Source organism: Brienomyrus brachyistius, chromosome 16 (assembly GCF_023856365.1).
Source record: "Brienomyrus brachyistius isolate T26 chromosome 16, BBRACH_0.4, whole genome shotgun sequence".
NCBI lineage: Eukaryota > Metazoa > Chordata > Actinopteri > Osteoglossiformes > Mormyridae > Brienomyrus > Brienomyrus brachyistius.
The window spans coordinates 3400070-3427142 of NC_064548.1; the positions used below are offsets into that span (position 1 = coordinate 3400070).

At 39.1% G+C, this 27073-nt stretch overlaps 1 protein-coding gene across 2 annotated transcripts; it reads left to right on the forward strand.

The window, feature by feature from the left end:
* On the forward strand, positions 1-26115 carry pspc1 (paraspeckle component 1). 2 transcript variants are annotated; one of them, XM_048977790.1, is made up of 9 exons: positions 1-548; positions 2810-3111; positions 3465-3560; positions 3759-3955; positions 4374-4458; positions 4739-4844; positions 13307-13364; positions 15654-15793; positions 25911-26115. In XM_048977790.1, the coding sequence occupies exons 1-9, from the start codon at positions 186-188 to the stop codon at positions 25962-25964; spliced, it is 1401 nt and encodes a 466-aa protein (XP_048833747.1). In that variant the 5' UTR covers positions 1-185; the 3' UTR covers positions 25965-26115. The 2 variants fall into 2 exon arrangements, with proteins under 2 accessions (XP_048833747.1, XP_048833746.1); XM_048977789.1 differs by lacking the exon at positions 25911-26115 and adding an exon at positions 17959-18803 and having other exon boundaries at positions 2-548.
* The last annotated feature ends 958 nt before the right edge of the window (positions 26116-27073 follow it).

A 27073-nucleotide genomic window follows, 5' to 3' on the forward strand; every position in this document is an offset into this window, starting at 1 on the left:
TGACCTACAGCCATAGTTGCCAGAAATCCGTCTGCGCCATTTTGGAAAAGGCACACAGTGGCTGGGAGCTTTCGTCGAGCTGGGTACGCTGCGTTATCGTGCTGCGCCGTCGCGCGTGTTTTCGAGGAAAGCATTTCTTGAATTAAAGGGCATCCCAGTGACTGCTAAAACAAACCACATTAACCATGGCCAACCGAAATTTTAAGGCGGGTAATATTGGAAGCAATTCGCCGTCTCCGAGACCGCAAAGCGCGAAGCTTAATTCGGAGCCTGCAGGGCCTGAACTCGAGCCAAACGCGGAGAGGAGCGCGACGCCATCGACGGAACCCGGGCTGGAAGTCGGCACCGTGGAGCCGCTGGAAATGACTTTTGACTTGAAGAGCTTCAGGAGACCCGGAGAGAAGACATTCACTCAACGCTGCAGGTTGTTTGTGGGCAACCTTCCCACAGATTTGACTGAGGAAGATTTTAAGAAAATGTTTGCTAAATATGGCGAAGCTAACGAAGTATTCATCAACCGAGATCGAGGCTTCGGATTTATTCGACTGGTATAACATTTTTTTTGTATTGTTACTTTTTGATTGTAATTTAACATGGTTAGTATTGTGATGCCTGTCCACAGCAACACTGCTCATTTTGATAACGCCTATAACACAAGGCGGTCAGCCAAAGTACCTAGTTTTGCACCGCTACGTTTTATGAGTTTGAACATTGGGAGGAGGTAACCGCTCATTGTTTGCGTGAATTGGACGCGCTTGTCCTACTTAAGTTGTAAGTAATCTCTAACCCTGCATGTTAAACGGTAGGTGCAGCTATTGTGGTGTCCATTTCAGCGTGCACGTTGCTATCGGGAAACCAGCTTAGTATTAATGCCGTGTGCCACGGAAATTAATGCTGCGGATGTGTTTCTATTGTCTCCTGTATTGCCTAGATTTAATAAAGAACGAACGTTGCCAGAACGTCCAAGCCACCATCTCTTCGTTTTAATGGTTTCGTCTGTTAAGAAAATAGGACGAACTTAACCCGAAAGTATTGTTGGTCACTGCGTGGTGCGTTATTGACTATTGATGTTCAGCATTAAACCGGTCTCCGTTTCATTAATTATCTCTAATCGCCCTGAATCCACACATTGCGTATATTGTCTTCCAGTCTTTTGAGTGGAGTTATAGGTTAAGGATTTCCGCGTTAACAAGTGTATAACTCCCGTTTCTTACATCTAAATGGTCATGTTTGATATCGCAGCTAGTTGGCTTTTTAAGTAATATTGGGATTTGTTCAGAATGAGCCGTTAGGGTGATACAGCTATAAAACGTTGGTTCTACCGATTATCTATGCTGTATACGTGAATGTGTATGCGAACTCTGGTCTTTGTGTACGCTGCTTCTAATGAACCGATTGTAAAAATTGCCTGTAAGTATGCAACTTAATGTCTATAAGCTCAAGGGCGTATTTTTGGTTTAAAAATTGGTGGGGACCATATCAACACACATCCCTGTTCCCTGCCCTCCTAAAAACACGATTCAAAATAGCTATTCATTCAATACCCAAATTCTCCTCTGTGAATTAGCATTGCACCAGAACTACAGCTCAGTCAAAATACCTAGGCAATAGATCTACAAAACATTTGTTTTCTCAGAAATAGGTTTTCAAAATAATTATAATAGTGGACAATAAAAATGCCAAAGTGCAAGAATTAAAGAAATTATACTAAAGGAATAATGAATTTGGGAAGAGAAACACAGGGTTTTACGTAACAGAATCCCAACGCATTAGCCAATTGGATTGTTGCCAGCTTGTCACTGTGTGTGTAGCACACTGTGCTGTCACAAAAAGCCATTGACACCATCCTATGTGCAAAACATTTACCAATCATCTGAAATACTCGAGTGTATATTAAACAAATCGGACGTTATTGGTAATCAGTGCACTCTTATCCCAGTCACCCCTGGAAGTCACGAACCTGCACTTTAAGGTAGATATTATTTTTTAGTTTCTTTCCTTAATCTCCTCCGTGAATTTAAAGAGAATAATGAATTAGTGAAACAAACAACAAATGAAAGGAAAGCACTGGGGCACACCTTTGATTTCCCACAATAATTGTCATTAGAAGGAAAAATTTTACCTTCTCGTATGAGGATCATGACATGAAAAAGTTTGGAGGTTGTGGGGACAATTTGGTACTCCCTCTGTGTACCATCCACACCGAAATCTATGCTCTTGCATAAGCTTGTCATCATGAACGCTATATTAACGTTAGCTTTATATGTCGTGTTTGCTTTAAAAGATAATTTGGTGTTCTAAGGAAAATTAGGGAAATCTAATTTCATGTTTTAACTGGAGCAAAATTTTGTCCCACACATATAAAGACGAATGCATTAACAGTTTCTCTTCCTGTTTGCTTTATATGCTTGGTATATTTCTTGAGTTGTGTGATGATCTTAAAGTAGAAAACTAGGTTTTGTGTCCTTTCTTTACTTATGCATTGACGTCGATACTTTTGATGTTATTCTGGTGCTGCAAAATGGATTACATTTCTGACCTGAGCTCTGAGTGTGTATGTACTGATGTTATTCATTGGACCCAGTGTTGTCTTTAGGGTTGCATTGCACCTTTGGAACAAACCTTCAATGTTTAGCATCATTTAGTTCCAAGCAAATGTAAATCCTATATAACAGCTTTCTAGTGTTATTGTAATTACTAATTTTGTGATTTGCTGGTTAAATGTTTTATTTGCAAGTGTTGACACTCCACACTTATACTGAACCTTTCTGGTGACACAGTAAGCAGTGAGGTTTTGTGTTGTTTCCAGGAAACCAGGACGTTGGCAGAAATTGCAAAAGCTGAACTGGATGGGACTGTTCTGAGGAATCGGCCTATACGTGTACGGTTTGCCACACATGGAGCTGCACTGACAGTGAAGAACCTCCACCCAGTGGTGTCCAATGAGCTACTGGAGCAGGCTTTCTCTCAGTTTGGGCCGGTCGAGAGAGCCATCGTGGTGGTGGATGACCGTGGCCGTCCCACTGGCAGGGGCTTCGTGGAGTTTGCCTCAAAGCCAGCTGCCCGCAAGGCACTTGACCGCTGTGCAGAGGGGGCTTTGCTGCTGACCACGTGAGTCACTTGTAAAATTCCCACCTCTCTTTTTCTCAGCACACGTTGTGTGTGATCAGTGTAATTCAAAGCAGAAGGCAAATCCTTACCATTCTAATGGTCGCCTTCTACTGTAGAGCATTAATGCTGCTGTGTGTCTGTCTGTTGTGCAGCCATTGTGTTTTTGTGTGAAGTATTTCATGTAGAATGAGGGCATCCCTCTCTACAAAGGTTTCTCAGATGCACATTTCCCTTTATTCTGTCAGAGATACTTTAATATGGTCCACTTGAAGTGGTGAATTTCAAGATAATTTCAATACTTGTATCTGCAAGGTTATGCAGGGTGGATGGATTTATATATATTTTAATTTCAGGTCACCCCGCCCAGCAGTTGTTGAACCAGCAGAACAATTTGAAGATGAAGATGGACTTCCTGAGAAACTTCTACAAAAAACTGCACAGTACTACAAGTATGTGTTCTTGCATTCATTTTTATTTATTTTTTTTGGGGGGGGGGGTCTTTGAAAGTTGTCTTTCGATTGAGTTATCTTGTAAAGTTTGTCTAGGTTGTGTTTGGTGTGTCACTGCCTGCTATTCATAGGGTTCAGACTGTGCTTTTGCTTCATCTGTGAGATTTCTTTTCATCATCCCTTCATTCATTGTTTCAGGGAGAGGGAACAGCCACCTCGTTTTGCCCAGCCAGGAACCTTTGAGTTTGAGTACTCATCTCGCTGGAAGGCTTTGGATGAGATGGAGAAGCAGCAGCGTGAGCAGGTGGATCGAAACATTCGTGAGGCAAAGGAGAAGCTGGAGGCAGAGATGGAGGCTGCTCGTCATGAACACCAGCTCATGATGATGAGGCAAGGTGAGTAGCGTGTGATGCTACACAGGTGAATATGAATCAGGGCAGCTGGTCTCATTACTGTGCAGTGAGCTGGTGCTCTTCCTACTGAAGCCGTTGTCCAAAGCTAACAATTATTTGATCAATCACTTGTCATATTGGGAACCAGTTGGTTTGATTCTGTGTTACTCTCTGCTTTTATGGTGGCCCTGGTGCCTGTGAGTTCCTGTTTTCCAGTGGCAAGGGTTGCATAATTTATCAACAATCAGCCCTTTAGGATGGTTAAAAGTGGAGTATTTGGGAGTGAGAGTCAGAGGAGCATGTCAGTTCATTGGTACATAACTGTGCAGAGGAGCAGAAATGCTGAAGGTAGTTCTCCTTACTGGAAAGAAGTACAAAGCGCCATAAATATGAGTCTAACGCTCTTTCAAATCTGATTCAGATCTGATGCGGCGACAAGAGGAGCTGAGACGCCTGGAGGAGCTGAGAAACCAAGAGCTGCAGAAACGCAAGCAGATCGAGATGAGGTACACTGGACCAATATAAGTGGAGGCTTTTGTGGAGATGGAAAGTCCAGTGAGTTTAAACTAGCAAAAATAGATTAGGTTTTATTAATCTAACCTATTTAATCGATATGTATGGATTCTCTTAACTGAAAAACCGAAGAAGAGACAAGTTCCAGAGCAACTGAAGGAAAGTTTCACTTGGTCTGTGGTCCTGAGGAGTGTTTTTGGTTGTCATTCTGTTTTTGAACCCCCTCCTTGAAAAAAAAAAACAAAGTGAATAATACTTGTCTTTCCTGGTCAGACATGAAGAAGAGAGACGTCGTCGTGAAGAGGAGATGATGCGCCACAGGGGACAAGAGGAACTGAGACGGCAGCCGGATGGGTTCAAGCCCAGCTATATGGACAGTGTGAGTAATTCATCTCTCCTGGGGCACCAGTGTGCCTTAAGCGCGTTACCACCAACTCCTTAGAGGCCCACTGTTGCGACTTCTAATGTTGCCTCCTAAACAGATATATAATATCTGGCGAAGTTGTTGGGGCCTCCACACTGAACACCAAACACGGTATTGTTTCTTCTATTGTGATATTTGTCCTGGTATTGTTGGAAGGCCTTGAATATAGAGTCAAAATGTTCTATCAAACCTGTAACTAAAATTACCCTTTCATAGTTAGACTAAGAATCTTTTACATCCTGAAAATGAGTTTCTCCTACAGTGGCTATATTAATTTATCGAGTAAACTGGCCAACTGGCAGCTTACCAGCTGTTTCAGTGGCTTACTGTAGTCGTCTGGTGAGAACACAAATCTTTCTCTCTTCATTGTCCATTGTTCACTTCAGTGGTCTTAGTGTCCATTACTCCTGACCACTAACTTGGGGTATGGCTACATAGGTATTTATTTTGCACTAGTGGCATATACTATCCTTCTGGTGCTAATTATTGTAGTCTGCAGAAAGTCTGCTTGTAAAATTTATGCTGTTCCACAGGTAACATTTGGGCCTTAAGTCCTAACCAGTTTCTGTCTTGAAGTGTGTAAGCCTGCTTTGTGCATTACATTTCCTACTTCTTTGAAAATGTTCGTGTAATTCTACACATGATTAAACTTTTCATATTGCTGCTCAGGTCAGTATTGTCATTACAATACTGTTTAAAGCCAAAACTAAATGAAATTTAGCAATTGCAGTGGTTACGATGTGCTTTGTAGTGCAGCAGGAAATTCAGATTTCCTTGAGTTTTCTGACTCTTTTTGCCTCTACTTAAGCAACACTAAGCAAGGGATTTTGATTTTTGTCCACTAGTCGCCAGATTTTTTGCTTTCTGCATAGCTCCTGTGCAGTACAGAGCCAACATCTACTGAAGGACTGGTAACTGGCCCTTACTGTTTGCACTTAACATCATTGTGCTGTTTGTAGTTTCACATTGTCATTTTTCTTTTCCCTTAGACATTTTAATTGCTGATTTTAATTGCATTATGGGTGCTACATTTGGTGCACCAGAAATAGGCATGGCATAGTGATAACACTGAAGTGTCCAAAATGTTTAAGAATTTCATTATAGATCTTAGTCCCTTATATTAATGTAATCTGAGGTTTCTCATTTAGCCAGAGTAGCAGCATTTATGTCACAATATATTTTACTGTGTGAATGAAGACCAATAGATATGATCACCATGCCAAGTTCTTCTGGGTGAATATTCAGGGACCCTTTATAGATTACTTTGTATTTCTCCACCCTTTGTGTTTTCTGTTACCATAGAGCCATTAAAAATAATATTGCATTTTTTTACACAAATTAAGATCTTTATAAATAAGGGAATTCTTATTTTTTCCTTTATGTTAATCTAGTCATAAATGTTGCTTGATGGTTCCATATTCTATTTGGTTGAACACTTTAAATGTCTTAATTGTAGGTAATAGCTTAAGGTATGACTCAGTACAGGTGTTCACTCCGTATGAGGAGAGTATTTTAGTGCCTATTTTCATTTAAATTAAAACCAAAGTTTCAATTTGATCAGTAAATATGAGCTCCTTATTTAAAATGTACACCATATTTTGCAGGCACTTCACACATCATCTGTGAAGAAACAAAAAGTTTTGGTTATTTGTCTTCAGTCATAAGATCCCTTTAAAATGTGAAGTACTCATTGTTACCGCAGTTTTTTTTTCCTTAGGCAGAGGCCTACATATTATAGTCATTACTAAAACTGCTTGTTATAACACTTGTTGGAGCTGTGAAGCATGTGACATTAAACATAACATCTAGATATTTCAAGAGCAGAGTTTAATAGGATGCCTTAGTAGCTTTATCCAATTTGTCATACCAGAGTTACCACAATTCTTTTTCCAGTTCAATACAGTGCTGCTGGTTAATTTCATATGTAGAAGTGGATTCAGTATAAAGCATCTGTGTATGTGATGTGTACCTGAATGATACTGTTCTCACAGATATGCTACATTTGTGCTGAATCAAGTGCTTTGTGGTTCCTATTCCGTCTTTACATATAGATTTCTCATAATGGTATTAGACAAGGAATTCATATGTACTACATGTATGTGTGATGTGTTTTATGATGGTATGACCTGACTGCCTCTTTTTTCCCCCTTTTCCAATGTTTATGGAGGTACCCTAAAGCCAAAGGACCTTCTGGGAAAGTTGTAGAGAACTACAGTTGATCTGCTTTGTAAGAATAATACTCGTAATGATAAAAATAGTTGAATAGTCAATAGTAGAATGGAAAGGCACTCGTAACTAAAATTTCATTCATCAGTGTTAAAAGCAACATTTATTTCAGATCTCTGCCAACTAAAAGGAATGCAAGGAAATTTAGGGAAATTCACAACAGTGTCACTCTGGATAAAATTGTATGAGTTCTGGTAGCAGTGACCCTAAGTATCAGAGTAGATATGCAAAAAAAAATTGACTTCAATGAATGGAAACATGCCCAAATCAGCTGTGGGTTATTTTGTTGGTAAGTATATAAATTTAACAACAAAGCCATATTGCTATATCACTTTATGTTCCTAGTCTGAGATTTGCATTATATTATATAATATATTATATAATTTCATATAATATTTCATATTATTAGTAATGTATTGTATTCTAACCACGCGTCTATCCATCCACCCACTTTCAGTAAGGGTTTTTACAGATTTGAACAACTGCTTATATGACCAAATACCAAATTACATGTCTAATGGTAAACATAAATAGGACTGGGTGGTTGGATTATTTTCATTTTTAGGTTGCTGAGAATACTTGGAATTTAGGTCATGGTTTCAACCCCTCTCCCCTTTCTTTTGTTAGTAACTGTAAAATAATGCTGTGGCAGCTTATAGCCCAGTACATGCAAAAGGTCAGGCTGATTGGCAGACTTGCATTTATAATACCCATAGGGGTTTAAATTCCAAGTGCTACATGGTAAATTTGTTTAACTCTCTTTTGTAAATGTATTTTGCAATTTGTAACTTGAAGCAGATTGTGATTGTCTTTTTCAGACAAAATAATTTATCTTGATTTGGAAACTTCCCCATAAGGCAGAATCATTTAAATAGATGAAAATGTACTCTGTATGACTGCCTTTACAATTGCGTCCCTGTTTTATGCTAGAATGGACATTTCCACTAATCCATCTTGTAACTATTTTGATCAGGATTTTAAAGGTTGTGTGCTAGCGCATCATAGGGTATATGCATACTCATACTCTGTGGGCAATTCAGAGACCTCGGATAACGTCATTGAACATTGCTGAGATGTGGGGGAGATCTGCTTAACATGGGGAGAACATGCACGCTGCAGATACAATGCAGAGGCAAAGCTCAAACCCCCCTACCCACTGAGCTGCCGTGCTGCCCAGTACTCGCATTTACCTGCAGTAATTACAAGAATGCATTCTGCAACTCACGTGCTGCTACCCTAGCTTGCAAAACTGGTGGATTCTTCATTTTTCTTCTCTTTGAAACGTACCGTTAAATTTATGGAAGGTCACTGGGTATCTTATGCCTTCACTGATACAAAGAAGCAATTCTTGGGAAATTACCTGTTTCACATGACAGGAGAATCCAAGGTTTAAGTACCTGCTTTTTTGGAGTAGCAGAGATTCCCACCAGCTACATTTTCAAATGACCCAAGAAGTAATACAGTGTTTGCTTTTTTTCTTCTTCTGACCCAAACACTGTGGAAATGTATAGCTTAATATATTGCCAATACTATAAAAAATTAGTCTCTGCTTCTTTAACATATTTTGCAAATCACTGGAGATTCCAGTATATGTATGTCAATCGAATTGTCACATTTAATTTTAAAATCAAGTCGTTGTAGGCAGTCCTCAAAAATAACTGGGAATAATATAATGATCACCACCCAGTAATTTTTTTTTCAACTGCAAACAGCTGAGCCAGGTAAATTATTGACAGTGGGTGCAACATTTCTTTATTTTAAACACCTTTGAAGCCTCTCATCCTCTGTGCTGTGAAGTAGAATCTGATCATTTCCTTTATAAAAAAGAGGCCACCTTGATTGTAAGACATCTGGGCACTGTACAATTTTCCAAACTGCTGGGACCAAAATCTGTGATATTGTACAGATAAATGTCAGCTAACCATGTTGAAGTGTTAATTATATCTTTAACAACCTTATAACTGTGATATTGTTAACACATGACATGATAGCTGATACATTATAGCCATCACATTCTTAACTCTTCGCCCAAAATGGGCAAATCGGGCAATACTGCAGTACTCAGACCAGTGAAAATTTTTTTTTTACTCATGCTGATTTGCTGTCTTTATAATTGAGGCACCAAATTTGTTTTTCACATTATGTGGAAATGCGCTAAAAGTTTCCAGATATTTGTTAGGAATTCAGCTGTTGACCCAAGACCCATGCAATGACTGGATCCTTTGCCTTGGTTTGTTTTATCCATACTGATCAAAAAATTTGATTACGAATTGATGTAAGTGCAACATTCTCTGCCTAGGTCTACGAGTTTGAATCGAAAAAACATACAAATTATATGTTAAGATAGCTGATGTTTATGGGACTCTTGCAAGTGATGTGACAAATACATCCATAAACACAGAAATGAATAGGACACTTGTGCAAATTATCATTGCCATTTAGAATTTGTCCGGTAATCTTGAAAAATCATTTTCAAATGTTAATATGTTAATATGTAATATGTAAAATAATATTGTGAGAAGGGTCAGAGAATATTACATGCAACTGTTACTGAATTGTTCAGAAAATGGTTTTATAGCATCGTTAAAGGAAAAATAACGGATATTGTAGGGGTGCAGTGGTACACAAAATTCACGATTGAGTGTCAACTTCACTTTTAGGTTCATAGTTCAGTACGATTTCTGTACGGCAGGGAAAATGGTATTAAAAGTACAAAGACGGTTAGGAACTGTTGTAATCCGTCAACGTGTCTGAATAACAAAATCTATGAGACACTTTGTAAAAAAAATTTAAAGATAAATATGAGAAGTGAAATCAAAAATATGAGAATCGCAATTAACAAAATCCAGTGCTCTCTCAGAGTATGGTTGCATCTCTAGCAGTAAATACCACGAAACTTTATTTGCTTGCTTGATTTTTGTGTATTTACTCTGTGGCTAAAGCTGTTTGTATTGCTCTGGTTGCATTCACACTTGGATGATATCGTCTCAGACGAGTTAGCATGTTAGATATTTCCAGCAGAGTATGGTATAACTCATCCGACAGCCTTGGTCTGATCAACTGCTCCTTCTCCAGTCCTGGTGTAAATTATTGGGAAACCAAAATGTGCCCCATCTGCTGATTATGGCTGATTCAATCAGCATTAGCTGGAGCCAAGTTAGCATAATCTTTTCCATTTAGGTTTCTCCCGTGACAATGTATAACTTTGTTTCATTCTGCGTACCAAATCTAATGATGTATTGAATGGTACACAGTGAACATGTGTACCGTTATGGCCCTAATATAGTGGGAGGAATGGGCAAGATTTGTGTTAACAGTTTACTCGTAAATTTAAGTTATTTTCAAAGCCATATTTTGATTAGATTTTTTTTCTGAAAGCTATTACGCTAATAACAAAATTTCCTGCTTGACTTGAAATGTAAGACCTGTCTGTACACTTTAAAGATGTGCACTATAACAATCCTGTTGTCTTGTTTCCATCAACATGGTGCCGAACTTCTTCCCAATCCAGATCTAATTCCCTGCGTTTCCACCGCAAAAAAACTGGCCCTGGGCCAGAAAAAATGGCTCCAGCATGGCATCACAGAGTTGGTCTCAGAATTAACGTTTATTAAGTGGGATGTGCTATGGCGTCCAAACTGCATGTGCATATCTAGAAATCCATGACTGATATAGTTTAGTCTGATATCACCGGTGCCGGCAGTGAAACAACTTGCCAGCACATATTAGCAGAATAACATTACATCGTCGTTTTATTATGAAAAATGAAACCTCTGTCTACTGGCCAGATTTATTAATATGCAATAAATATATTGTGGTGATGAGAAGCGGTGGACAACAAAGTTGTTTAGCAGACTCTTTTATTGCTGAGGGAGAATAAATTGACACACAGGAAGCCTTTTTGAAGACAATGTCATAAAATATCTTAAAATGGTAAGGATTGCATTAGCTGAAAATACAGTCCGTACTATTTTAGGTCAAATAAGTATTGTGGCATTCGAGTTGCAAAGAGACCATGAGGTGGACTGCAAAGTTCAGTTTTTAACAGACTCTTCTTGCGCTATCCTTACAAAGACAGTGGTAAAACGGCAAGCAAGAGTAAACTAACACACAGACTGGGCGTCTTTATGGACGCAAAAGGAGGAAGCGCAATGAGTCGTATTCGGTTTGGCCACTTATAAAAACTTAAAGTCGAAAACGTATCAAAATAAATAAAAAAACAAAATACAGATTAACCTTTACTTAGCTTTCATTTCCACCTACATTTCTGTTTCGTTCTTTTTTGAAACTGGTGGAGATGCAGGCAGGTTCTCAAAAGGCACCAAGCGAGAAGCAGCCCTGGACCAGCACTGGCTTTGTGTTGGTGGAAATGAGTCCCATCAGAATAACTCCTTTACACTTGTACTCAGCCCCACGCTATGGCTTATTGCTAATGGAATTTGAAAATACGAAGCTAATGGATTTACAGTATATTTACAAAATGTGTAATTTTGATTTGCATTTTATTTGGCTTAAATTAGATTTTTTTTTAATTATAAAAATGGCTTATTTACATCCTTTTTTCAGACCCGTTAAATAATAGTTGTATGTATTTTGCCATGGATTTCTTTATATACGTGTGTATAATATTCATATATGCCATATGTCAGTTCCTCCTCATTTCTCCCCGGATTTGAACCTGTTCCATGAATTAATGCACTGTGCATGTGCGATGCATTTGCTTGTAAGTGGCTATTCCTGTAAATTCCAAATCATCTTATCTTGTGGGTTTTTAAGGTAAGTGCTTTCATATTTAAATGTGCATGTCTGGAAAAGCAGTAGAAGTGTTAAACCTTTTTTCTTTACCATATCTATGACTTTCTAGTTTTATTGCTGTCGTCTGCCCATAGTTTACAATGTACTGACATTTTTTTGTTAAACGTTAATGATTAGACTGAGGGAATAATATGAATGATAAATGTTTAAATTTCATATTTGGATGTTTGTTTATGGTATCTGTGTTGTCCAGAATCATTTGAAATCTTAATTGTAGAACTGAGTACATGTACGCGATTGCCCTTCCCTATGGGCAGAGTGGGAGATGATATCCTTTCTGAAAAAACCTATTGCTAGAACTGGGTTCTAATCCCACATTTTGCTTTCTTTACCATTTTTATGAGCTTAAGGCAGTGCTAAAAGTTGCATCACTTGCCAGTGTAATTTATTTCTGTGATGAGGGGCCATCTTAAATATCTGTTGTCTTGTGGTGGTAATATTGGTTTGTTGGTAAAGATTTTTACCTTTACGTAGTTTTCTCAACAGATATGCAGTTTGCTTCCCTAAAGTACTTTTATTTCTAGCAAATTAAAGTTGTGCTATGTCTGTTAAGAGACGCTAAATCTTCATTTATTGGATAAGAGTTTTTTTTTTTTACATTTCTTTGGAGATGGTGGTTGGTCGCTAGCCCAATGATGAGGTTCAGGTTGAGTGTATGGAAAGTACATGTTTCTGGTAGTGGGGTTGCTGCCCATGAGCCGTAATATCCAGTATCCATTTGCTTTGTCACCATCTCTCATGTACAAATGGAAGGCAGTTCAACATTTGAACTAACCAGTAAATTCATTGTTGCCTTGGTCTAAAATTATATACTAGCTTACTTATGTTTGCATGAGATGTGAGGACATACACTGGAATGTGAACTGTCTGTTTATAAATTCCTATTTATATTCATTTCTGCCTATTACTGTGTAGGTGTCTTGTTTTGTGTTAAGGTTTGTCATCTTAGCCTTTTTTCTATATCTAATGGCATTTTTAATATATTGTTCACATACCTGTAGTGTGAGTACTACCGCAAAAACTGGTCCATTTGTATGGGCCCATTAGAATGGGTAATTACCCTAAATGTATGGCTCAACAGAAGTAGTCCTCCTGGGATAATGTATTGGAGTTGTAATTTTAATTGCAATATTATGCAATTAGCATGGGAGGAAGCATATTGTACATTTTTTTAAACCAGAGAACTAAAGATGTGCCATGCAAAAAGCATTTATATTTGTGTAAATTCATGATTGTAGTTATTAGTTTGATGCATATTCACATCTTGCACAGTAGGTTATAGATCTGAGTCTTTAACAGAGTGTTCATGACACCCTAACCTTTTACATCTGCGTCTTGTCTGAGGTTGACCCGTGCCAAACTCTTTTCACTTCCAGAGAGAACAGGATATGAGAATGGGTGATATGGGTCCACGTGGAGCGATAAATATGGGAGGTAGGGTCCCTGCAGATCCTTGGGACAGCTGTGTGGGGCCTGTGCTCTGGGAGAGGCTGCATCATTGGGACTGCACGACACTTACATGCATACATGTTCTCTCACGTGCCTGATCTTCATCTTCGTAGGCCTGCCATCAGGTGGTAGTGGGGTTGGCTGAGCTTGATGGCATCTTGTATTTGTAACTTGGGACTGTATACACCCCCTTATTAACGTCTGTTTGTCCCAGGCTTTAACTTCAACCATTGTCTTCCAGATGTATGGCGCTGTGACACTGCTATAGACTAGTTACTGCTTCTCTGAGCGTGTGTATGTGTGCGTGTGTGAGCGCGCGCGCGTCTAAGCAATGCATATATATTCTACATATTTAGTCTGTTACAAAACAGTCAGCTTTTATGCAATGCCCTTGAAAATAATTTTTAATCAGTTTGCAATATTTACCAATTGTCTGGTTTCAACACTGTACATCTCGAGTTTTTGGGTCAGTGAATGTCTGAACCTATTTAACAGCTGATTCTTTTCTGCTCAATGCTGAGTTTGCTAACTTTATGTATTACTAGCAAAGAGCAATATACATTTATAACCCTTGTCGATTTTATGAATTCGATGGAAAATGAACTGTGTGTGAATACGGAGCAAGTGACTCTGATAAAAATGGCTACATTGGTGTAGTGGAAATTGTGGTGTTATGTTTCTGCTTCTGTAGTTACATGGTGCTTTTCCCCTGGAATACAGGAACCAAGCCATATCCAAGCCGTAACCGGAAGAAACACTAGTTACAGCGCAGTTCCAGCTCATGTTTCCATTTTCCACTGCAGAAGTGTCGGCTCGGTAAAGGCATTGCCAGGTTTGGGGAATGACAGCAACGTAAAACTTAAGAGATGCTTATTTATTGTTTGCATGGTGTTCATCATGATTTACTTTGTGCTAATTTCTGCCATCACCTCTGTGAGAACTTATGTCAGCATCAAATATTAGCAGAATTAGCTTTGTTTGCATAAATTTGCATCACAAATCCATTCCGTTCAGCTGTTCTGTAGTACTTTAAGTAGGTGGTTGGAAATTTTCACCGTCTGAGACATCATTACATTGTGATATGCAATATTACTACTAATGAATAATGTTTAGAATATGCCCTTTTTCCCGTCTCACAATCCCTGCATATCACCGCAGAACCTGCATCAGATAATCCACTGCATTTCGACCAATCAGTAGGTGGTGATGTAATCAGCTTGGTTTGGTCATGCTTTCGGTCCTGTTAATAAGTAGGACCCTGTCAACGCGGGTACAACTTGTGGGTGGTTTGGATCATTTGCAATGGAAAACTGTCAGTTTGTCGCGGTACTGCTCTGGTACAGCTCAGTTCTTGGTGGCAATGGAAAAGGGCCAATAGAAAAGTGTCACCTTACTCTGTCTCTTTATTATACCCTGAAATGCACTTTCTCCTATGTTTTCTGTTTCCAAATCAAATCACTTGTCACCAGTAAACGGGTACTATACATGTGAGTGAAATGCTTGTGTGCAAAGCCTCTCGAAGCAACCATAGTAAGACATGAATTAACAATCAAAATACAAGTATAAATATACAAAACATGAAACATTTGACAAATCTGTGTGTTTGTCAGATGTTGTTCAGTTTTGGAGCTTCCTGTTTTGAAAATGTGAATTGCTGTGTGTTTATTGGTTTGGGCTGGGGGTATCTGCTCAAGCTACCGTTCTTGGTAATTCCATAATTTTGAATTGAAAAGATGTATCAGTAACATTTCAAATACAGCTGTGCTTCTAATATAATATGGAAGTGTATTTTAAAACTCATTAGTTGTGGGACCTCTTCTGATCAGCATTTAGATTTGTTGAATCAAAGCCTTTTAGATGCATCCATTTTAATTTCGCCGTTGGATTATAGAGTAATATCGGCATATTGTGCAAGCATAGGTGGTAACGTCTGAATGGTGAGGTATGCAACGAATGGCAATGCGGCTGGCTGGGTGATTTTATTTTACTCTGCAATTTCATCATCTGAAGTGCTGTAGTTCATCTCATCCTCTGCAGAAAGGGAACTGGTTTGCTTGTGTATTTGTGCTCCTTCAGTGGCATTAGTGGAGGAGGGGTTTTCCCTCATATGCAGCCACGTAACATGCAGTCCCAACTGTGCAGTCCTTTTGATGAGCTGTTAAGATCCCGTGAAAACAAGCCTCACACAGCTATTTCCCATGTCCTCTTCATGTGTTCCGCACGACCCTTTAAGTTGTCAACGAGGACAAACAACCACCACATTGTTTTGCGTAGATTCGTATAGCCCAGCTGTGACTGGTGCTAACCAGGGACCTCAAATGATGGGCTTGGGTGTGACGGGTCGTGCTGGAGCCCTGGGGCCCGACGGAGCTGCCGGCATGGGGACACCGATGATGCCCGATAACGGAGCCATGGTAATGTATCCTGATAAACTCCACTCAGGCTTCTGCCATCTCACATATGACTTTTGTCCTCAGTAGTGCATTGCAGCCACTTTTGCATGAAAGTACAACAGCAAGATGTGCTGCAGAGCTGGTGTTGGGGTTTTGGGGGTGTGGTGGGGGCAGGTCTTTCTAAGGAGTGTAATGGTTGTACCTTAATACATGGGTTTGAACGTGCATTTTCAATTATTTTATAGCAGGTCATGTAAAAAGTTCTTTCTATTTCTTATATCAAGTATGTTATACCAGCAGTGTGCTTTCATGCAAAACTGAAACATGTCTACTCCCAGTATTTTTAATACAGTACAATACAGCTTTTTACAGATAAGGACGACATTGGTATCTATGCAATCCTTGAAATTTAAACAATGATTGCACCCACAAGAAATTCTGTTTCACTGTTTTTTCACAAAAGTAAATTACTGAGTAAAATTAATTTTATACCTAGCAATGTACTTTTCTGCAAAAGAATACTCTTAAGGAATCATTGTGTAGTGGATCCTTACAATGAATTCCTCAATGCAGTTCTACTCAGACATAGAGCCCTAATGTGTATTTGTAGCTCAAGAACTTGAACAAATGTAAAATTTATTCTGAGGGAGTCAGCGTAACTTGGTTTAGATTTAAAATCTCGTGTCCCACAGACTTTCCTGTGATGTGTTGTGATATGCAATATAATGGCCGTAATCCTGTATATATGCAACACTAAGGGAGGCCTGTTTTTGGTTCAAGTATTCAGAATCAGTATGTTTTCTTTGATAAATATGCCCTAATACCAAACTAATTTAGGATACAAAGGGTTGCTTTGTGGCCATTGTGTGATAGGATAACTTAGAAAACTAATATGGTAAATGTTGCCTTAAACTCAGGCCTTTTTATCAGACAATTAATTTGTATGCTCAGTTTCTCTTGAGCTTGATGGCCAGAATGTCCTCCTCTCATTTATAAGTTTCTTATGTTCTTAGTATTTTACCGTCGGATAGGTTATGAACATTGGAAAGCAAAAGGCCACTGCTGTACTTGATACTTAATCCACATAGAAATACTATTTTAGGACTTGGTGAAAAAAAACAACATTAATAGTGACATTCAAGATTAAATAGTTCAAATGATTTAGTGATCACCAAACCTGCTAATTGTGGGAACGTTTTTCATTTTTGTTTCTGCTTCACTATGTAGTGCTTTGCAAAGCTTAAGGGCTCCACAACTGCATATTCTTTTACTCTAAGCAGTAGTATTGGCATCTGTGCAAAGGTGCTCCGAAATGCTTTGAATGGCAGCCTCTGGTTGTGAAATAAGTCAGAGGCTTATTCTGCAGTGATAAGCCTGCAGAAAATTAAGGAACATATGCATATGTGCATGTAATGAACTCAACTGACAATGAGTAGTTAATGCTGCCAGGTAATTTAAGAGGTATTATTTCTCCCGAAGGTCGATCTAGTACAGCCACAAAAGGCAGATATTTGCCAAGATGAGGGGTGGCCAGCTCTACTCCTAGAGGGAATATTCTGTATTTCGAAGTACTGCAGCCCTTGAAGTCCAGACACGGACACCCCTGTCTTAAAGGCACAAGCATATCAAGGTCACTACTGTCAGAGTTTGAGAAGTATGACATTTTGGAGCGAAGCAAATTCATGTGGCTTTTTAACTGTTTTAGAGCCACCTTTTCTCCACCAGCAGCATGGTATTCTCTATAGTATTATCTAAATTAATGAACCTCCGAACACTTTTACCGGACCTTGGAGTATATCGTTAGGCTTATGCTATGCCGGGGCTACATTCTCACAAAGTTACGGATGAATCTGCAAAAATTGCTCTATTCAGTTAAGGTATGTTCAAGAGGTATCTTGACTAGTTGGGGTGCGATTGGTGACTGGCAGATCAGCAGTATAAATAACACTAATAAAATTACTCCTTTCTTCTTCTTCCAATGTTTGATCCTGGTTCTCTTCGGAACTCTGCTGTCCTCCCAACGTCCAACCCATCATCTGCGTTCGGAACATGCTGGTGGGGGGGGTGCCAAAATGTGTGTTATCTTTCTGGGTGGTGACCGGGGACCATCAATTATTCTTTGGACTTACATTTTGGCTTTCTAAACTGGTTCCATTATCCCTTGGTGGTGGTGGTGAAACCTGTAGCGCAATGATAGGTTCCCCCCGGCCGGTGGCCCTTCCCCGATGGGCACTCCCATTGGCAATCGGTCAGGAGTGGAAGGCCAGCAACAGTCAACGCAACAGCAGCAGCAGCCGCCCATGATGGGTGTTGGTCCAGTAGGGGGCGCCGGTGGCCCCCCAGGTTTCGGGAGAGGGAACCAAGGCGGGCCGAGCTTTGATGGACCCAACAACAAGCGCCGTCGCTACTGAAGCTGTTTGAAGGTGGTTGTCCTTAGTTACCATCACCTCCCTGCAGTACAAAGATCAGGGGTTCTTTGTGCTACCCTTTTCATTAAATGTTGTGGGAATTTCTGCTCTAGTTTTCAGATTTTGTTGTGGCTCTGATTTTCACAGTAAACATTTTCAGCTAACCAGAGTTGAGCACTGTGCAGTGCATCTGGTCAATGGCTATTACAGTGAAACTTTTTCCTTTGCTAAGTGTGTTTTTTGACTCAGTTTAATTTTCATGCCCCCGGTTTAATTTAGTTTTTTTGTTCATCTAGTGACAAAGGGTAAAATTATGAAGCGAATTAAGAATTTCTTAGATATTTCTTGGTGCCATGCCAGTCCATTGCTCCTTTTTAATTTTCATTTTTAAATAGTAGCTTGCTTAATGTTTGTAAGATGTGAATGAGTATCTTTTATTTTAGAATAGGCATAATTGTTCCAGATGCATGCCTCCTGCTTTGTACCTTCTGACAGCAGTTTATAGTGATCTGTGAAACACCAACACTCCACATTTTTGTTCTAGTATTTCGGCAATTGTAATAAAACACATAATTTGAAACGGTAGCTGTGTGTCTTGACATTAAAGTGTTGTTATTTCAGTAGTTTGTGTTTTTTTCAGGTTGCTGTGTCAAACTGTCAATATAAGATATGAAAAATTGTGTGTTGTGGAAAGTGTTTAGGTTTTTTCATATCTTTAGCCCAAAGAGCATAGTTTTGAAGTCGGTTATCATATTCTCTGCTTCTGTTCTGAAAGTCTTATGGAAACCATTCAGTGAATTATTTCCCTGATCTGCAGGAGACCTCCCATTTAGATTTCATATAATGGGAACTTCTAATGAGACACTACATTAAATGAAACTTTGCTTAGATTTAGGGTTAAATGGTGGTGTAAACTTCAGATGGCAGCTCATTTTGAACTTATCTGAGATTCCTATGCTGGGAATCTCAGATTTGTTCCAGACGTGCTCTGCTGGTAGAGGTGCCTTATAGCCTGTATCGGGGATATAGAATTCAAATTATAGCTGGGCCTGTAATGTGTTTATTTTTGTGTTTTGGTGTGATACCCATTTCACCTAGTTGCAATCTTGCTTTTTTCTGAAACTCTCCCTTATTCCTTTTAAAGTTTTTACTTGCAGACTGAACATGTTTTTATGCTTGAAGGTGAAATCATCAATTTCATTCTGTTGCAGTGGGCCCACCAATAGACCATCCGTATGATTTTTTTTTTTTAATGCAAGTATATTTTCCTTTTAGGAGTGGGTTAGAACTAGTAGTATTTATAAAATCCTTGCTGTGTTATCACAAGATGGATACATGCATTTTGAATCTTAAGCCCTCAGTATTATATAAACGTGTCTGCAGTTCAAAATCCAGAAAAAATCCTTTTGGCTCCTAATATAAATTCAAAAAAGATATCTATGGGATTTTTATTCGACTTTTCGTTGATATTTATGGTTTGTATATATGACATTTTCTCCAAAGAAATGTACTTGTATGTAATGCTCTTCACCAAAGGTCTGACGGACAGATATGTTTTGGTTCATGTGGGGTTTTTGGCATAACTTCAGTGGCACGCCATTTTTCCTTTTGTCTGTCTTTAAATTGTATGCCAGTTAGGTCTCAGCTTAACTTCAAATCAGTTGAGCAAAATGGACATTGCCCCTGTGTAAACTTGCATGCAAAATGTTTAAAAAGCCAGTGCTTTGCTTTTGGTGAAATTGATGCTTATTTTCACTCAGATTTCCAAAGAAATCAGGTAGAAGCAGGGCCGGATTAACAGCATTAATTGCCCCTGTGCAACCGCACCTAGAAGGGCCCCGATCCATCATGTTTTATGGGAACATCAATTTACCCTGAACATTGTCACATCAGAAAGAAGCAGAGCTGAATGGTGGCTCCCAGAATGAAAAATGCATCTAACACAAGGGAAAGTGCTACATAGGCTTTTCAGTGAGTGCCATATTAAAAGATCATACAATCATGTTAAATATTGGACATCAAAACACATTTTAAGGCATTTATGAATGGGAACATGCTTATGGGGGGTTGCCCCTGAAATAATCTAAATAAAATACTGATGTGAAAATTGAGCTTAATTGTTTTAGCCATAGTTTAAACCTAATGTCTCTATGAAAAGATTAATTGTGCAACAAAATTAAGCAACATTTATGGGTTAAGAAATAATCTCAACATTTCACACATTTCTTGACTGCAGCAGTTTTTAAATGGAGGTAAAGTGAAATCGGTGACCAAAGTGTAAGAAATGTGCAGAAGGGACAACTGTTTAAAATGACATGTGAATTTAAATGTTTAAGAATAAAAACTTCTAAATAAAATCAATTATGCAGGAAGAATCGTGCAAGAAACTTGAAATTTATCCTAAACAAAAATGTCCTCCCACAAAAATCATTTTCTTGGTGGTTTCTTGGAAAACACTTCAGTTCTTTTTTTAAATTGCGTAGTAATAATAATAATAAAAGTTGATACTGTGTAAAAATCTTGCTTTTTGGAATAGTCAGCCACCCAGGTATTCAGTGAGAATTTAGTTTGATTACTTTTCAACATCATTTATGCAGCTACCTTTTTACTGGAGTACAACTGCAAATACTTTCCTGGAACCTGAACAGGCAACATTCAAAACATTCAGAGAATACTTTAAATTTAAAATTCTGTTGCACATGGATTTCTGGAAGATGGCAGTAGCTTGCTCATATTTGTTGTCCAACTGTTGAAGGATTTATATATCAGCTATAAACCAAAGGAAATTCCACGCTGAAACAAAACTGCTGATTTGCAATTTGCCATTTAACTCTTGTACTGTAAAAGCTAGAATGTGATAAGTTAAAGGCTTTTGTAGTCTGCATAGTGAAGAGCTGATGAAGGTAGGCTGAATGTCTGTGCTGTGCAATTGTTTTTTCCTCCTGTCAGAACTTGCACTAATTCCAAATATTAAGTCTACATGAAGTGATGCTATGCAGAAGAGGTGGTTAGAACTAGAATGCATTTGACGAGTACCAGTGTGTCGTGTATATATCACCGTGTTTCACATTAAGGCTTTTTTTTATATACATAATTTCATATGTATGCATTTTGCAAGTTTTAATTCAATTTAACCAAATACTATACATTTATTTCCACTGACCTCATGGTTGTCTCCCACTGTAGTCTCTGAATATATCAGCTTGTTGCCTGAGACATTTATTCATCCAAAATTACACACTTTTCTGTAGCTGCATGCTTAAACCCTCCTTTTCTACTTTTAAAATGTCATCTGACATTTTGTCCTGCAAGACTTGCCTTTAGTGGAACCTTACAGGCTGTTTATTTCCTTCTGTCCATTTGCAGAGTAACATGTATCCTACTTGCGCATATGCCTTCAGTGCAATGGAAGTGCAGCGTTTTCGCTCTAAAGCAGATACATCTTTTGCATAAGCTAATTTTCTGCTTTCTGGTTTTAGAGATACACCAACAAAGTGTTTTTTTGATGTCTCAAATGTTTGTGTGTGTGAGTAAACTGTCGTCTTTGCCTTTTAGTGTATGACTATATTCAAGACTAAGATTCTAGCCTTTGACTAAAGCTGACCAAGCAAGAATGCCCTAACTTCATGGGGATCATGATGAGAGCTGACGATGTAATCACCACAACATGAAGCCATGTGTCTTCTGTCTCACCTAAAGTCTGTGCTATTTAGGTCATAACTTGAAACTTAATCTTGCTGTACTTGGTAGTGTCAAAAATAACATTCTTAGACATCATATGGCGTCGTGGGATATATTTTAATGTGTGTTTTACTGAGTGGAAATGTGAATCCTAGTGATTATGGAGTTGAGAACAAGCCGCTGAATTTCAGTCTGACGAATGCTGTTCAGGGTGTGCTGTGCAGTACAGAACTCCCCCCACTTTGCCAAAATGGCATCAGAGGAATGTTCATCCACCAGGTGAGTAATCAAAAGGATGAATACACTTTCATTTTGAAACTGTTAGCCTGTTAAGATCAGAAATCGCTGAATTACTGAACTTTTATTAAGCAATTAAAATAGATCTTGAATAAATTTCTACCATCTCACATAAACACGGAGAGAAATCGATCCATACCTCAGGCGCTCCTGTATTCAATGTCTACACTTACGGGCAGGACACTTCTCAAATGTAATAAGCCATTCATTGAAATAACCCACCTGACACAGCCTGCATGAATGCAAGCACATCTTGCTGATATAAAAACTGCTTTTAGGGCCCAGTGCTGTCCAAACTGGTTTATACAGTTCCAGTTGTTTGGGGATTTGTGTCCTGTATCTTCCTCATATTGTCCAAAGACTTGCGGTTAAGATAATCGTTGTCTCTAAAATGCCTTGTGATGGACTGGCATTCTGTCCAGGGCCGACCTGTAACCCTGACCAGGTCAAGTGGTTAGAAGTTGGATGAGTGAAGAAAGACAGGCCTATAAAATAATAAGAACATAATGAGATTTGTAGTCAAATGTGTGTCCCTTTGGGCCAGAGGGATTTCTAACAGAGCTCAGCACTCACCTGCATTTGAAACATTTTATCTTATCTTATGCTACAATAAATGTAAGCAACAACTTATCTTTCTCAAATATTTGTTTGACCTTTCATGATTTAAAGTGGCAACATCATTTTATAATTAAGGAAGATTTTCTGGGTGGGATAAGCCTGAATACTTTTGCATGATAACATGTCTAGCATGAAGAACTGATGGTACATTTAATGTCCTTAAAAATAAATTCCTAAAGTCACTGGGTAAAATTACTGATCAGGCTCGTAAGGCTTTTTTTATTTATTTTTCCCTTCTCAAAGAAATAGCACTCAAACTATTTAAATTAACCTTGTGGTTGTAGGGTCAATAACACCAGTCAGTCATAGACTATACTTTTAGCACTTTTTACTACTTTTAGCAATGGTTCTGCGGAAAAATGTTAAGATCTTCCCTGAAACAACTTTTGAATCCCCCACCTTTATTGTGCATAATGATTCTTTGCTGTTCTTGGTCTATGTATTGGCATAAATTACACTCAAAGATTTTCTCTCTGATAAATCAGTTCAGCTTAAGAAATGTAAAGGCCACCTGCTGCTTAAATCATGCATTGACAATGGCTATTGCATGTCTGTGACATCTGCTAATAAATGCCTCATATTTTATTGTATCTAGGTGCTACCCAGGTCATAAGCAAATTAATACTTCCACAGCTAAGCATGACCCAGGAATGTAGCCAGTCACTCAACCCTCACCGCCTTCAGGATTTTAAGTGCTGTGTTCCAAATTCTCTGCACATACTTGCTGAATATGGACCATTGTTATAGAAGTTGCTTAGGGTTTCCTTCAACATTTCGTGAATACCTAGCAATTCATCATGGGCTGCGAGTCAGAATCGGAATTTTAATTATTCTTGTGTTAATGGTCTAACTCTCTGCTAATATTGATACTTAGTTACTGTGTGTCCAGCAGTACTTTGCAAGATGGCTATTCTAATGCCAGAATTTTTTTTATGAACTTGTGAGAATTACAGTCTTACTTAAGCATCTGTTTGGATTTTGATCTTTAATTATTCAAAGCTAAAAGAAGCAGCATCCAGCAGTTAGTTGTGGCTGTTTGATGTTACAATGGAGGCCCGCCCACCTGAGAGACGGATGCAGCTCATTTCTCAGTACCATGTGTACCTTGCATGCCTGTAGCACACAGCACACATTCAGTGTGAAGCAGACAACATGCTGACTTCTAAATAAAATCTTGTAAGACATTGATAAGCATTCAAATTTGAAGGTCCCTTAATTGCAATGTTTATTACAAAAGCAATAAAAATATTGAGATTTCCACAGAACTAGATGTATATTGTAATTTGTAAGAAATAAGCTCCTGCAAGCCTTTCTTAAGGCTGTTCATTCATTTTTACCTGATACCATTCTTCAGATTTGTTACTTGAAACATTTTGTATGCAAAATGTTGGTAGAAAACATTTTTTTGGTTTTTTACTCCAAAAAAAAAACAGTGTGATCCCTGCTTTCTGCTTGTATTTCAAAACCAGATCAAACCTCCTTTTCTCCTTGAAGATTTATTCCCTCGGTAGCAATGGTTGTAGTTTACTTATTAGTAATTAATAGCTTTAAACTAGCTCCTGTTGCATTAGTTGCATGCTATATTGCATCACTGTTTTGTTTTGATCATATGAGACAGGGCTGCACAAAATTCGCCTCTGATTGCATGTTTGTCTTGATTTTATGGGTTAGCTTCTCTTGTAAGTGGTACAATGCAAACAGCTGAGATTTAGTTGCTGCTGTTAGTATGGGTTGAACTTTTTTTCCTGCACACTAATCTCCTCTGCTGAAAAGGTCACTCTCAGGAACCATCCATTTTTTGTTGGCAAACGTTTTGAAGAATACTTTCACAATTTACTTACACAAATGAATGTACTAGCTGGTCATTGGACCATATGAACTATACACAGTATATATTCAGGACAGTGCCAACCTAAGTATAAATCACACTAATGCAAACTGCTCAGCTGTCAATTAAGTTACTGTGGTATCATACATGCTGCAGTAGATGCGCAAGGTGATTTTTGAAGGCTGGTATGACAACCCAGTCCTGCTTCAGCAGTAGGAGCAGCAGATATCTACATGCTCAACTGGGGGACTTACCTACCAGGGCTGCCTGGGATTTGAACAGACAGGCTGTGTTGCCTGGCTTTTGTATCGTACTTCCTGCTGTTACGTTTGAGGGCATGCACATACAGAAACACACTCGATGAGGAAGTCGAGGGGGGTGGGGTACATTCCAGCCGTTAGCCCACAGGCTTGGTCTGTTCCCTCCCTCCCTCCCTTTTCCCCCCAGTGGAAACAGATGCAGTGTGTTTCAGCGAGCAGTGAGCCCCTGTGTCCCAGCCATTTGCTGGCCAGATGCCCACAACCTCATGCTAGCTGCAGGTGCTCTTCTCCATTCAATCTCCCTTTCCCCAGGACCGTGAGGTAGGGCTTCACCTTCTAAGTGGAGGACTTACTGCATTTCCTAAATGCCCTCATAGTTCGGTCTATGTTAATGAAATTGCATCCTGGCAGAATGTAAGGCTTTACAAAGTAAAGCAGTAATGCTGTGTGTAAGCACAAGTGCAATGAGGTTTGGTGTGTTGCTGACACAGAGTAATTAATAAAAGCTCTGCATAAGTGAATTACTGTAAGTGTAAAATAACCCCGGACACTAGCAGGTGTCTGTGTGTGCGTCTGTTACAGTGGGGGTTGTATTAGGTCAGCCCTGCATTGTGAGCTATACTGCAGTTCAGCATGTTACCAAAAGGTAGTGGCCTGATCCTGCCCCCCCCCCCCCCCAAACTAAGGGTCAGCTATGTGGTATCTTTTATATCTGATTTACATATTTCACCAATGTTAGACAAACTGTACTTTACCTGAAACAGAAACCCAATGATCAGAGCTTCCCGACTCCTTTATAAACCCTGCTGTGTATGAGGTTCCCCATACAAGGTGGTGACAGACTGCCCTGTATTTCAGTACAGTCCTAGCACACAATTTGCTTTTCAGAAGTTTTATGTGCAATGTATGCCAGAGGAGACGCACAGCTTAAGTCGATGTAATCGGCTTTGCTACAGCGCTGCAGGTACAACCTGAGAATGTTTAATATCACTGTCCACATCTGCATGGATTGTTCCTGTAGTTTAAAAGGTACTCTGTTTTTGCAGAGATCCCCAAGATTAACAAAAGGAGAGAATATCGTTGCTGCAGCGGAGCACTGAAGGACCATATCATTGTCCCCACCGGTACTTCCACAGTAAGTATGAAACTGGACTTGCTGTAATAGTGAGGCAGTCCATATGAACACTAGGGTAAGTGCCTTTTCCATCTGTTGTACAATGTACATATGCAATTAAAGTTCATTCACCAAAATCAGCGTTGTGTTCTTTTCGGTGGATATGGACATTGGCTTCTTGTTGATTGATATTCTGTAGTGCACCATGGCAAGAGAAACACGATATCCAAGTGCACCCAGGCGCAGGAGGGGGGCTACGGGCCTCCAGCCACATGGCTGAGACGGCCAATGAGAGCCTGGTGTTAACTGGAGAAATATTAAGCACAGTAACTCTCAAAGGTTGCATCTGTATTTAATGCAGAGAAATAGACAAAGCACCTATTTCTAATGAAAGTATAACAGGTATTCACCATATTCAAAAACATTTAAATACAATAGCACTTCAAAGTCAATGCTAAACCAAAGCAACAACTATTCATTGCCAAGTAGTATTTTACATCACCATTTTATAAAGAAATGGTGAATATAGCAGCCCCAGATCTTAGGATATATTAGTGCTGGGCTAGCACACACAGCACACACTAAGGCTCTGTTATCACTTCCTGTTCTGATTTAAACTGGTGACTTCACGCAGCTAGTTATATTGTGGAGAATATAAATCAGAAGAGATGGGGGGGGGGGGGGGGGGGCTACCAAGAAAAGTTCAAATGAGCTGTAAAATATACACCCTGGACATTTAATACTAAGCTGAGCCACACAGACACCATAAAGGTCTGTCTGGAGCTTCAAGGAAGGGTTCACTCTATATCTGTACCTTGGGTAACAGTTTGTGTGCAATCATTAGACAGGTCTTGTCTGAAATATTGGTTTCAAATAAGTAAATAAGGTCTCATTTCTCTGAAGAAAAAGTCAGTCCATACATTAATTATACAGGAATTAGTTCCAAAATAATATTTAGTATTGGTGAGGGAGACGGACATAAAAAAAAAACCCCACAACATTCAGGGTTCTGCGCAGGCATGACCACCTCTCACCCAAAAACTTCCTTGACGGGAGCACGACTGGTTTCAAGGGCTACATTGTATGCTGGTTCTT